Here is a 13,778-nt window from a genome sequence, read left to right as displayed (position 1 = left end):
GAGTTATCATTTACAGACTGCTAACTATATGCTAGACACTATGCTAAGTGCTTTGCATAATTTCATCTAATCCTTACAACTACCCCCAGTTATTACCCGCATTTTATAAATGAGAAACCTGGGTCTTAGCAAGTTGCCAACATCACAGGGACAGGTCCAGGATTCAAGCCATGGGCTGCCTACCTCCAATTCTCATGCTTTTAAAGCACCACACTCGGTACTAACTTTGAAAGTCTTCTCCAAAGGAGAACATCACAGTGCTCCCTTCATTCCAGGGGAAGAAAGACAGTACTGCATATCAGGTTTTCCCCAATCATTTCCAAGTTACACCTTCTGCTCAAACCAAGAGTCTTTCCATTGCCAAAAGGCCAGGTACAATTATTTCTTCCAACACTTCCCACCACGTCACCACCAAGATTCCCAGACTTCTAAAAATAGTAGAGGACAAACAAAGATCTGAAGAACAGGGTGGACTACCAAACCAGTAAGATAATCAGCACTTCCTGAACCAACAAGATTCACTAACCAGGGAAAAATATGAGTCAAAGGTACAAGCTGGAATCCTGCCACCTCTGTAAATGTAGCTCAGGCCCCAATCCTCCAAGAAGAGCCCAACTGATAGGAAGAAAGGGTAATTTACCAAGGGTAATAAAGTCTCCATTTTGTTCACAAATTCATGCTCAGTACCAGAGGCACAACAGTCAATCTCTCATCCTAAAGTTCCCAGCACAAGAACTGCAAGCATCCTTAAAAACAGGCAACAGCCGAAACCGGTTTGGCTCAGTGGATAGAGCGTCGGTCTGCGGGCTGAAGGGTCCCAGGTTCGATTCCGGTCAAGGGCATGTACCTGGGTTGCGGGCACATCCCCAGTGGGAGGTGTGCAGGAGGCAGCTGATCGATGTTTCTCTCTCATCGATGTTTCTGACTCTCTATCTCTTTCCCTTCCTCTCTGTAAAAAAATCAATAAAATATATTAAAAAAAAAAAAAAAACAGGCAACAAACAAATTATATGGCCTTATACTGCTTTCTTCAAGATTCAAGTCCTAGATGAAAGGCATCATTATTGAAGGCCATTTTAATTACAAATGATAATTTAACATCAATGCTATGCTTGGCCTTCTATTATAATAATATAGGGATCCATAAACTCTTTCATCCAATAATCTCTCAGCTCTTCAAAAATCATAAATAACAAAGCTTCAATTGGCATTGCTATCCATCATCTGCCAAGGTTAACTCAAGCCCAAGGAGAAAACTGACCAACTCAAGCTCATTCACTCACAGCACACCTCAAATGAAATTCCAAATTTTTACTCTTTCAACTTTATTCCACCCTGAGGAACCCGCCCTCTGCCAAGGTGGAAGTCTCACTTATAGGACTCCTCTTTCCTAACAATTATCTGTAACTCAACAGAACAGAGGTTGTTTAAAGTATATATAATAGACTAAATAATAATAAAGATAACAGACTAAAAATAACAAAGAAAATAATGGAGAGAGAAAGTGGGCACAAAATGCTGCAGCCACTGTTGCCTTAATGTGCTAATATTCGTTATTCCTGAGTGATTCAAAATCATATAGAATGTATAGGCTTTTTTGCTTTGGGTATAAACACAGAACATATGATTTATTTATGAAGGCAGTTTTGTTCCTCAAAAGAGACCAAAGATGTTGCAATACTTGCTTCAACTTTACTAAGAATATAACCTATGCAAATGTGCTGAACTCAATCTTCCCTAAAACAAGGTTCCTCGAAGAAGGGAGTCTTAAGATTGTTAAGAGCAATCCACCTTCACAAAGTCTTTCCTAACCATTTCAGTCCTCACTGATCTCCTTCCCCTCAATCCTTCCAGAATTGGAGACTACACCATGCACCCCAACATTCCAATAGCTATTATTATCTTGTAAGGTGCACTTAATTTCTTGTGTGTTGATCATCATGTCAACTAGGAGGGGAGGAGTCAAGTCTTCTATTACTTCTCCATTTGTCATGGCAAGATTATTTAAATAGCCACTGGGGCTCATATGACTACTTTATTGGCCAGCACATCCCTGGCCCAGTAATAGATAACCGCTATCTCAAAACATATAGCTCCCAGCAAGCAGTGCACTTTCTGCTTTTGTGTCTTTGGCCATGTTATGCTCTCTGCCTAGAATGTTCTCTCGACCTTGTCCACCTAGTAATAAATTCTTATTTTTGAAGACATACCTCAAATATCACCTTTCTTTAGCTCTCCCTAACTACTACTCATCCCATAAAATTAATTGCTCCCTCATATCTATTCCCCTAGGCCTTTTACATCCTTAGAGCTATTTGCTCATGTGTCTGAAGCTCTATAACGTGAGCTTAAGGCAGAGCAATGGCTTATCATTGTATGATGTCCAGCACATTAGTGAGTGCTCAATAAAAGTTACCAAATGTGGCAATGAATGAACCAACAAACCCTGACCTCCCAATGTATACTGTAGTGCTCCTTCCGCTGCACCAAAGAACGGCTCCACAAAAGTAGACTGAAAGCTACTCTTTGCTACTTCCAAGTGCTAGATGCTATTCAACAGACAAACCACTTCTATTCTTATCATTTGGCTCTTTCAGATACAGATGTCACAATTATTTCTTAAACAGTTCAGAAAGCACTTATCCTTTGTAGAGTACAAGATGAAGGTAGATGATGGTGTTGGTCCCCTTTCTTTTTTTGTTTTTGTTTTTGAGTGGTTTGTTGTTGTTAATCCTCACCCAAGGATATTTTTCCATCGATTTTTAGAGAGAGTGGAAGGGACAGGGAGAGATAGGGAGAAACATCAATGTGAGAGACACACACATCGATTGGTTGCCTACCGCTGACCCAAGCTGGGGATCAAGCCTGCAACCCAGGTGCACGCCCTGGATCAAAATCGAACCCACTACCCTTTAGTCTGTGGGCCGAACTAGCTAGGGCAGTCCCCTCTCTTAAATGTCAACTTTCAAATACTACAAGTTCAAATGACTGCAGTAATATTTTTTCATATGCACCTTATTAATATTTATCAAGCTTTTTCTAGGTACTCTACATGCAGTCTCAGCTACTGAGGTACAAGTGTATGCCTCCCCCATATCCTCCTACTCAAAACCCATGTGAAACTGTTTCTCTGTTATCTCTCATTAAATGAGCATGACTTTGTTAGAAAGACCAAAGGAAAGACTCTGACCAAGTAATTGCTTATTCTGGATTTCACTTATGAGTTCTAGATTTGGCTATATTTAGCAAAGCTGTAACTGTCATCATGCCTGAAGCCAGGAAGAAGACACCATTCACAAACCACCCCCTGAAAATCTGCAGTTGCCACTAAAAAAACCAGACTCCCCAGCAAGGCAAAGACATCTGAAGTGGGAAGGATTAAATTGGTGTTTTCGTCACGAGAAGGCCTCAGATGCTTCTAACTAACCTCTCTGCCTGGTACTGAAGCTCTCCAGAGCCTTATTTCCTTTTCTTCTCTCTCCAACGTACCTTCTGCTCTGGTCAAACATCGTCATTTTCTCCCCTGACAACTCCTTTCTGAAACACTGGTCATCTCACTCCCCGGCCTGCTTCTGCTTCAACCTTCTGCTTTTCTTTGAACCTTCAGGACCACTCCTTGCCCCACAATTAGATGAGGCCCAGAGGAGAGCAGTGCATACTAGATACCTATTCAATAGTTACTCAAAAGACCCAGGGCCACTGGAAGCAAGCAGCAAGCACAGCCAGGGAATTGTAAAAAAAAGTTTCTTTCTACCATTCCATGTTCTTCTTCCCTTGATTCTGGAAGAGAAACTTGTACTGACCAAAATTATAACACTAGTCAGTATTCCAGGAAATCATACCATTTCACCATTGCACACTTTTGCATATGTTATTCTCTCTGCTTGCAAGACCTCAGGTAACCCTCATCTGGAACATCTGGGCAATTTCCATGTTCAAATTGCACTCACCTATAAATCCTCAACCCTAAGCCATTTCTCTTTATCATCTCTTAACATCTTTTTACCCCCTAACATCCACCAAAGGCCATGCTAAATGCAGGACATTTACCTTAGGGTTATTTGTTGGTCTATGAGCTCCGTAAGAGCTGAGCCTAAGTCTCATTCATCATGTAGCTCTGGAACCTAATACAGTGCCTGCAACAAGGAAGGCACTAAGGAATGTACACTAAATGAATACATGCATGCAATATATTGACACCGCCAACATGTTATAAATATATGCCATGTATGTATCTATGTACTAGTATGCTTGATTTTCTTTAGGTGGTTTCACACACATTTTAAAACCTCAGTACCTTGCACTGTAGGCAGGAGAAATTGTCAAAGTTTACTGATTTGGAGACTTACTCAGTAATTCTCATTAGCCCTAAACCTGGATTCCTTTAATGTAGGTGAGAAACTGTTCTGAAGAGCCATCTTGGCCACCCTATATAGAACTAAAGCAATTCTGGAATGTTGTTGTGGACACAGGAGGTATTCAACAAACATTTATTTTTGGTTTAAAGCTTAGATATAAGGCCTCATATAGCTAAGGAGGTGTGGATAAAAGCACAGCTTCTCATTTCTTCTTTAAGCATTGTTCCAATTTTCCTATTGAGCTCATTCTGGAAACTTAAACCAAATATTCCCTTGACATCACATGCCTATTACATCAGTCATGATCTCACATCTCGTTGTGGCATCTTTGCTGAGGAAGCTAGGAAGAAAATATCCTCCCCAAAACCCATCCTAGAGATAACCAAATCCCTCTGAACTCATGACTTAGATAAATTCCCAAGAAATTCTTCAGTTCCCAAGATAAATAAGCCCCCACTAGACTAGTTAGTGCAACTAGGCAAGCGGGGCTGATGCTGCTGATGGAGAGATGACAGGCCAGGCATTCTCCTGCCTGCCTCCAACACAGCAGTTCTCAACCTGTGGGTCGCGACCCCTTTGGGGGTCGAACGACCCTTTCACAGGGGTCGCCTAAGACCATCGGAAAACACATATATAATTACATATTGTTTTTGTGATTATAATCACTATGCTTTAATTATGTTCAATTTGTAACAATGAAAATACATCCTGCATATCAGATATTTACATTACGATTCATAACAGTAGCAAAATTACAGTTATGAAGTAGCAACGAAAATAATTTTATGGTTGGGGGTCACCACAACATGAGGAACTGTATTAAAGGGTTGCGGCATTAGGAAGGTTGAGAACCACTGCTCCAACACATCCTCCTTGGGGTGCTTGCAATTCCATACTATAAGGCATAGAACAGTACTGACCCACATCAGGGAAAAAGGGATGATCAGTGGGATGTGGTGGTAATAAGTCCCTGAACTTCCTAGCCACTGCCCTGGACACTCGATGTACAACTCTCATCAACCTCAGACAATTCTGGCTGGGCTGGTGTCCAGGTCAGCACTTGATATCTCAAACAGAAGAGGGTCCAGGAAGGAGTATGGCTACCCAAAACATCTGTTGACCCTTTGAGGAGCTAACTGCAAAGGACACCTGATTCTGTCCACCCACAATGGAGGAGGAGGTGGTAATTCCTGAAGACTGCTTTAGCCAAACTAGCCTTCACATTGCCACCCCCAATCCCCTTTATGATGCAATGTTGCTGGTAATTAGAGGCTATCATTTATTGAACACCTGGGGGAAAAGAAGTTAAATAATTTACATACAATGCCTCATATAATCTTCAAGACCACTTTATAGGCAGTGGTTATCAAACTTTAGCTTGCATCAGAATCACTACAGGAACTTGTTAAAGCCCTACACTCATGGCTTATGGAGTGGGCCTGAGAATCTGCATTTCTTATAAGCTCCCAGGTAATGCTAACGCTCTTGACCCAGGCTCCATGCTTTAAGAACTGCCCATAGGAAAACAGAGATTCAAGAGAGGTTTAAACGTCTTATCCAAGGTTTCACAGCCAGTAAAGGACACATCCAGAATTTGAACCTAGATATGCCTGACGCTACAGTGCTGGTAACCAAACTATGGTATGTGTGAAAGTTTGCCTGTGTTCCCAAATTCACTGACAGCTCCTTAGAAGCAAGCATTACACTTTAGATCTTCTTATATCCATACGCTCTGAATCTAGTTGTAGGTGCTACACAAATACTTTGTATACTGGCTCCCACATAGCCACATACATCTAAGAGCCACAAATTCAAACTCAATTCTAGTCAAAGAACATAAAGAGGGCAGCATTGCCAGACCTGGTTTTAAATGAGACACTCTCTCTCTTGTCACTCTGAGTCTGTGTCCATGATGTCACCACACCTGGCTAACTCCTACTCACTCTTCAGTCAGTTACTTCCTGCAGAAAACAATTCTTGGTTCTCTAAAATTGGGGGCCACCCTAAGTTTAACTCCATTCTAATTGGCTATTTTTCATCTCTCAAAGCTGGAGTTTATAAACTCCAGCATCTAGTTCTATATCACATCCCCAGAGCCTGGCACAGTGCCTGGCACATCATAGACACTCAATTGTTTGCCGAATGAACAAATGAATGAATGAATGCAGAACTGCAAGCCCTAAGGTCCACTTTAAAATATAATGCATGATGTGCAGTTCTCAGGGATGAATTCTGGGGAGGGAAGGGCAGACTTGACAATAAAAACCAATTTTCCTTTTCTCTTTCCCGTCACTCAGAATCTGAGAACAGGCACTGCTGAGGGTAGCACTGTCTGCAATGAGACAATATGGGAGCTGAACAAAATGCTCTTGGGTCAGCAGAGGCCATTCTGAGAGAAGGAGAGCTCTGCACCCCATCATTCCTCCCAATTTGTCTTTCACATACTCCTCCTTTCCTCCATCCCCCTGTGGTCAAGGGCTTTGGCACAGGGATGAAAGAGACAGATCCGACTTAAGGGTGCAGATCTGGCAGCGGGCACAGAAGCATCTCCCATCCTGCACCAAAACCCACAAGGAAAGATCCAGAGGGACAGTGACTCAGGCCCCAGATTAAGTACAGCTAGAGCAGCACTGAAAATGGAAAAGAGCAACAATTTCACAAGGACGTTGTCAGACCTTTTTAAAAACGGTGTTTTTAAAGTAAGGCTTCAACCCTAACCCCAGAAAACTGGGCCCAGCTGAATCTACTGCTTAGACAAGCTGAGAGCCAAACACAGCTCCTTCCTCCTCCCAACCCACCCCTCTGCAACACTGACCATGACAGGCATTTCCCAGGGCTGGGTTGGAACTCTTGCTTCCAGCTTAGCTTGCAAAAAGGCTCCTTCCCCAGTTAAACAGGTCCCCCACCACCACCATGTTGCAGTAACAGAGGCCTCCCCCATCCCCCATCCCTTCTCAGCAGATAACACAACCTATAGCAGGTTGGCCCTATCCAATTAGTTTGAATAGCTGTGTGCCAAAGAAATTGCTGCTTTTATTAAAAATAAAAGCACACTAAGCAGGCAATGGGCTGTAAAGGGTATGAGTCTGGCATAATTATGAAGGTCGAGGTTAAGGTTACCAAAAGAGACATACAAAGATTTCCAGAAGCCTGGGGAATAAAGACATAGATTTAGATATAGATACGGAATTTACACAGCAAACACAGCAGATCTAAATAACATCTCCAATAGAGGAAAAGCAAAAATAAGATGCCCCTCTCAAATAATTCTTTCGGCATTAAAAAAATAAATGTTTTTAACCTAAAACTGAAGGAAGGGCCTCCTGACTGGTCTCAAAATAACTACATTCATTGCATGTAATTTCTGTTATCTCACCCACATCCTGGGGACCTGATTACAGTTGGGTCAGGAAACCTTGTCAAACCCACCAAGAGCCTCAGCTCATGGCAGTGGGAAAGTTGGGCAGAAAAGAGAGAGAAGGAAAAAACCCTCTCTTCAGCCCTCACATCCATTATTTCAAGTTTTAGCAGGATGACAAGCCCACCACCTTCCCCTGATGTGAAGCTTCCCAAATTCACACGTAGGTTTTCTCGTCTGATCCTCATAATTCAGCGAGACGAACAAGATTTGTTTTGTCAATGTTTTTAAAAAAAAAATAAACGAAAAGGCCACTGAAGTAAACAATGTCCGGCAACCTCCCCCTGCCCCCATAAACCCTGTCACTCTCAACGCTCAGTTTTAAATTTCTCAAGGGCAATGATTCACACACAGGGCTAGGGAATGAGGAAGGGAGGGTCACCTGGTAAAACCCATTCATACAGGCAACAACTGGAAAAACAGAATCTTGCTGCATCAGCGCAAGATTTTCATTGAGGCGCACGCAGTCCCACCGTACCTTCCGCCAACACCTCGTCCACCGTGACCTGCTGCCGCCCAATGCCAAAGACCCTGCCGATGTAGCCACTGCCCAGGCCCGACGAGCTGCCCCCTCCTCCGCTGGAGCCGGAGCCCAGGCCAGAGCCGCCCTGCTCTCGCCGGGAGTCGAAAAACTTCTTCATCTTGCGAATAGGAAGCGGTACAACAAAAACACCGACAGCTTCTAGATTTTTTTTTTTTTCTATTTTTAAAGAAAACAAGAGATCCAAGGATTTCTTCTCGGATTTCAGCTCGGAGAGGAGCCACCCGAATCCGGCCGTGGGGGTGGGGGCTGACGGAGGATGCCTATAGGAATATGCGTGTCAATCGCGCGGCGCTCCGTCCCCTCCTCCTCTGGAGAATGATTCGTATAAGTTTAAACCTGTGATGACAGAGGGAGAGAGAGAGGATGAATCAGTAACACACTTAAAAAGGCAACTACTGCGTCCTAGGGTCAGCACAAGCCATCATCCTGGGGAAACGCTCCGTGAATTTTCTAAACGAGAAAAACGCTGGGGCTGAAAACGCGTCCCCCACCCCCAAACCAGAGACCCTGTGCCCAAGGGCTCGGAAAAAAAGAAGGAATTCGGGCCGCCGACTCAGCCGGGCACTGCCCCCCCTGCTCCCCGGTCCCCCCGCCGCCCCGCGAGGCAGCATCCCGGCGGCACCCACTTGAGATGGCTCGACGGCGGGCGCCCAGCTACCAGCCCCGCAACATTGTCACGGTGCGGGGCGGCCTGCGTCGGGGAAAGGAGGCGGCGCTGCAGCGAGAGCCGGGGCCGCGTCGGGCACCCGCCCGCCCACCAGCTGATCCCCGGAGCGCCCGGCGGAGACTGACCCGCCGCCCCTCCCCCGCGCGCGCGCTCCCGCCCGACTCCAGCCACCCAACCAGGAAGTGAACCGCCGCCGGAAGTGCCTCTCGCGGCGGCGCGGCTACGCGGCAACGGGTCAGGGCCCTCTTTCGGCCGCCGTTCTGTCGCGATGGACGGGAAGGGGTCGTCAGAAAGAAGAGGAGAGGGGAAACCGGGGGTCTCCGAGCGGAGAAAGTTTTAGAAAAGAACGTTGATCTCGCCCGGTCCGCAGAGCACCATGGGAAAGGTAGTTCGGCGCAGCCCAGCGGCTGGACTACAATTCCCAGGATGGCCCTGGAGGAGCCAGCGAGGCGGTGGCGGTGGCCTCCTCGGCCTCGAAGGTGGTTAGCGGGGTGGTGCATTGGTGGGGACTAGGTTATTTAAACACATCCGGTAAAGAAACTGCCGGGGACTAGGGTTTCCACCCTGCTGCGTGGTCCACCCTTCTGGAGCCATCTTATTTGCGGCTTGACCTCCCTGCACCAGGGACTCTGGGGTTTGTGGTTTCCAGACGGATCGAGACTTGACACTTGAAGGACGCGGCTTAACCGCGGAACCCCTAGCGGGTCCTGCGGGGGGCTTCCCGACGTCACCTGGGCGGAAGGTGGAAGGCAGAGCGCGATCGGAAAAATGTTGCTGGCAGTTAGTACAAGGGCCACACCCTCGCTTAAATAAAGCCGGTATCCTTCCGTCCCCAACCTCAAAAGCCGATTTTGCTCCCAGATGTTACTGAGAACCGGCTCAGCGGTCAGCTCTGAGCTGTGCTCTGTGAGGACGCCGAATACAGTGTCCCGTTTGAGAATCTACAGGAGAGACTCAAACCGAGAAACTTAAAGGGTGCGTGTAGGACAGATCCTAGGGTACCAGGAGGTCCGACCCCAAACTTTGGGGCTCGTCTGCAGACGGTGACCGTTAATTCTTCCACCCTTGCTGATGCTAATCCCTTTCCACACAAGAACCCCAGGCTGACCTGTTATTTCTCTCTCTCTCTCTCTCTCCCTCCCTCTCTCTCTCCTTGGTGCTTATTTTACCCTGATTTCGTCTGAGTGCCGAGGGTGGAGGATATACAATGTGATTAGCATCTATCAAATGCAGAAGATTTGCAAGGCCGGTCGGTAGCCTTCTCCATCCCTGGATTTCCTGATAGATGATGTCAAATCCTTGCGTCCCCCCACCCCCCACCCCCCACCCCCCACCCCCGCAAAAAATAAAAATAAAATAAATAAATCCATGATTTTTCGAACCCCTGAATATAGGTTATTTCTCCCCATCCCTAATTTTGCGACAGCCCTATTAGCTTGTAGTTCGTCCCAGATTTTTTTCAGCAGGCATTTGAGCGTGGAGAAGGGTGTTCCAGGAAAAAAAAAATGGTGCTTGCTTTTTCTAATCTGAATATTGAACTGAGCTGGCAGCGGTGTTGCTTCTGATGCTTCTCCTTCCTCCCCCTCTTTTTCTCCTTCTCCCTCTTATCCTTTTCCTCCTCGTTTCAAGTAGTGCCATTGAAGTTAAACTTCCTGTGTAAAGACACAGCATCTTTTCTTCCAAAGGGAGTCAATGTTGTCACCTCAGTTCACAAATTCTCGCAGCCACCTCCACGTAGAACGCAGCACCTGCTAAAACATTCCCTCAAAGCAAGCCCAGGGAGGCATGTTCTCGGCACTTTCCTTAAAAGGCTAGATTTTTGTCTAAGGAAATTTGGAATAGATCTTAAAATAGATGGGAAAGCTCATTTAGAATTAGATTCATTGACCTCCATTTTTCTCTGCATCTCTTGATCTTGACTGTCTTTTTTAAAGAAGAAGCTCTGTTGGGTCTTAGAATCTGTTGCTATCTTTTTGCTTTTCTAGACTTTCCTGTTACCAGACTAGGCCAGATTTACACAAATCCCAAATCTCACTTCTGAGACACAACAACTTATTTTTATCCGATAGGATTAAGGCAGATAACAGGTATTTATGAGCACCCACCTGGATGCTTTGATCAGCATCTGAGGGCGGAGGTTATGAAAAAGAAGATAATGTGGAATCTAATGCACAAAATAAACTGTTGAACAAAATAGATCCAGAGACATAGAAGCATGGAACAGTGTTGAATCTCAGAAGGAAGGTGGGGGTGAGTGGGTGGGGGGAAGAGATCAACCAAAGAATTTGTATCCATATATGCATAACCCATGTATATAGACAGCAGGAGGGCAGTGGCGGGCAATAAGGGGTGAATGGGAGAAAAAAAAAAAAGAGGGACTGTAATACTTTGAACAATAAAATTTTTAAAGCAAATACATAAAAAATATATAGATTAAAAGAATAGACTTTTGCCTTTCATTCTCTCAGAAGCTAATAAGGATTATAATGAAAAAACCCACTGTTTTTAATGCTTTATATATATTATTTAATCCTCACAACAGTCCTATGAAATAAGGTACTATTATTATACTCATTTTATAGATGGGTAACTGAAGCATAGAGATAAGTCACACAGAGAGTAACTGGCAAAGCCAGAACTCAAACTCAAACATTTTGACTTCAGAACACAGTGTTTAACTAGCTAGATAAAACTGCCCAGCTAAAAAGAGCAAACATAAACTGATTAATATATTTGAAAATAATTTGAAACATTATTTTCAGCAGCATGGGACCAGGACACAGGAAACCTCTGCCACTCCAGAGCTGTGCTCCTAGACCACTTAGATCTCTGGACCTATTTTCTCAGCCATAAAACGAGAGGTCTCTTGTAACTCTTAGTAATTCTTTAGTTCCTGAGAACAAAATAAAAACAGACCAGCCACAATAATCTCAAAACTTATACCACATTTACTTTCTGTATAATTTGTCCTACCCTATTTTTCATTCCCATTCAACTTTTCATGTATATTATCTCCTCAACCAAGTTCCTCAAGGTCAGGGAATAGCCTTCTACTTATCTCCTTGAACGTTCAATACAGTAGTTTAAATAGAGTGTACAGTATTCTTACCAATACTCAAGCCAAATAATTAACTTCAAATTAAATGTGACACAGAAGAGAGCAATCTGATTAAGGTGGAAAGATTGATTTGAGGTGTTCTGGGCTAAGTGAGCTTTTGAACTTGGTCTTGAAGATACTGTGGATAAATACCAATTAAAGGAAAGGAGAAAGGAAACTGACACTATTATCTCCCACATGCCAGTTACTGTATTAAGTGCTTAACAAGTAGCTTAATCCTCATGGATACATCTCTGTGAAGTATATACTATTATCTATTATATCAAAACTAGGGGCCCAGTACACGAATTTGTGCACCTTGAAAGGAACTGTGGGCCTCAAGGCTGCGGTGGGCACGGGCAGGTCACGGCCCACAGACCCCTGTGTGCTGGAAGCCCCACTCCCATGCGGTGACAGAGTGGAGCGATTGAGGCCAGTGCCAGCAGCAGGTACGAGCAGTGGCTGCTGCCCCAATCACCCCTCAGGAGCAGGGGGAAGTAGGAAGCCCTCAGGGGCAGTCAGGGCCACTCACACATGCTGAGAGCACCGAGCAATCGGGCCAGTGCCAGGCGCCAGCAGCAGGTGCGAGTAGGGCCAGTGCCAGCAGCAGGTGCGAGTGCTGGGCGGGACCATGGCACGTGGGAACAAAGAATTTTTAGTCACCACCAGAGGCTCACCCCGATGATGGTGACCAGCACCCCGCCTTGGTCTGGCACTCCTACTCACCTGCTCCACTATCCCACCGCGGCCAACACATGTCCCGCATTCTGCTGCCTGCTGCCACACCCCCTGGTTGTCAGCACACGTCATACCAACCAGTTGTTCCGCCGTTTAGTCTATTTGCATATTAGCCGTTTATTATATAGAATAGAAACTATTATACTACTATTCCCAGTTTTATAAATGAACAATAAAGATTTTATTAATAGCAGAGAGATATGCATGACTTGTTAGGTTTGGAGGAAATTATTTGATCTGTGATATAGCTAAATCATGTCACAGTAAACCCTGTGGTTGCAAATGTGTGGTGCATCCTTAGAGGAATCAAAGTGAAGAGGACCAGTATTAATTAAGGACCTTAATTAGGGCCACACTTTGTTGGCTACTTAATCATATCATATCATCCAGTTTTCACAATGCACTTATGAAGTGTGTATTACTTTTATTTTATCGATGTGGAAACAGTCTGAACAGGATGTCAACAGAGCCTGCAAAGGGCAGAGCCAGAATCAGATCCTGACTGACCTCAAAACTCAGGTCATGTTCACTACACCAAGTAGCCTATGTTGCCATCTGGTAGTCCAATGGAATGTACTAGAAATGCAATTATCAGGTCCTACTCAGATCCGCAGAGTGGAGGAGGGGGGCTCAGAAGCAGTAATCTCTTTTCAGAATTTTCAGCATTTAGTTTCCTTACAATCACCCCTTAGTTTGCCTACCTTTCTTTGATTCTTACCTACCTGACTGCCAGCTCCCTCCTTTCCTCTCATCTGTATGTTTCACCTATTATCTCTCTCTCTCTTTTTTAGTGTTCACTTTTCTTGATTTTTTTTTTCCCAAATATCACGTTGATGCTTTTTTCAGAAATTGGCTTTGGTAAATCTTGTTTGAGAGGGTAGCCTTCTTCTGCATCTTGTGCACTGAGTTTTCCTTTTATATGGTGTAGAATCTTTTCATAAACTTTTGAGGGTTTT

The 13,778-nt window shown here is 44.6% G+C and overlaps 1 protein-coding gene across 15 annotated transcripts in view; it reads right to left on the bottom strand.

Annotated features, from left to right (window-relative positions):
• Positions 1-9,647, bottom strand: part of AAK1 (AP2 associated kinase 1) — a 140,829-nt gene extending 131,182 nt beyond the window's left edge. For all 15 annotated transcript variants that reach the window (XM_036334260.1, XM_036334265.1, XM_036334268.1 and 12 more), the window contains exons 1-2: positions 8,947-9,647; positions 8,255-8,656 (exon numbers count right to left, since the gene is read on the bottom strand). In XM_036334260.1, coding sequence (XP_036190153.1) covers positions 8,255-8,417 — 163 coding nt within the window. In that variant the 5' untranslated portion in view covers positions 8,418-8,656; positions 8,947-9,647. The remainder of the gene's footprint in view (positions 1-8,254; positions 8,657-8,946) is intronic.
• Between the last annotated feature and the right edge of the window lie 4,131 nt (positions 9,648-13,778).

This window comes from Myotis myotis, unplaced genomic scaffold (assembly GCF_014108235.1).
Source record: "Myotis myotis isolate mMyoMyo1 unplaced genomic scaffold, mMyoMyo1.p scaffold_m19_p_14, whole genome shotgun sequence".
NCBI classification, from domain to species: domain Eukaryota; kingdom Metazoa; phylum Chordata; class Mammalia; order Chiroptera; family Vespertilionidae; genus Myotis; species Myotis myotis.
The sequence above is the reverse complement of the archived record's forward strand: the minus strand, read 5'-3'. Positions and strand labels throughout refer to the sequence as shown.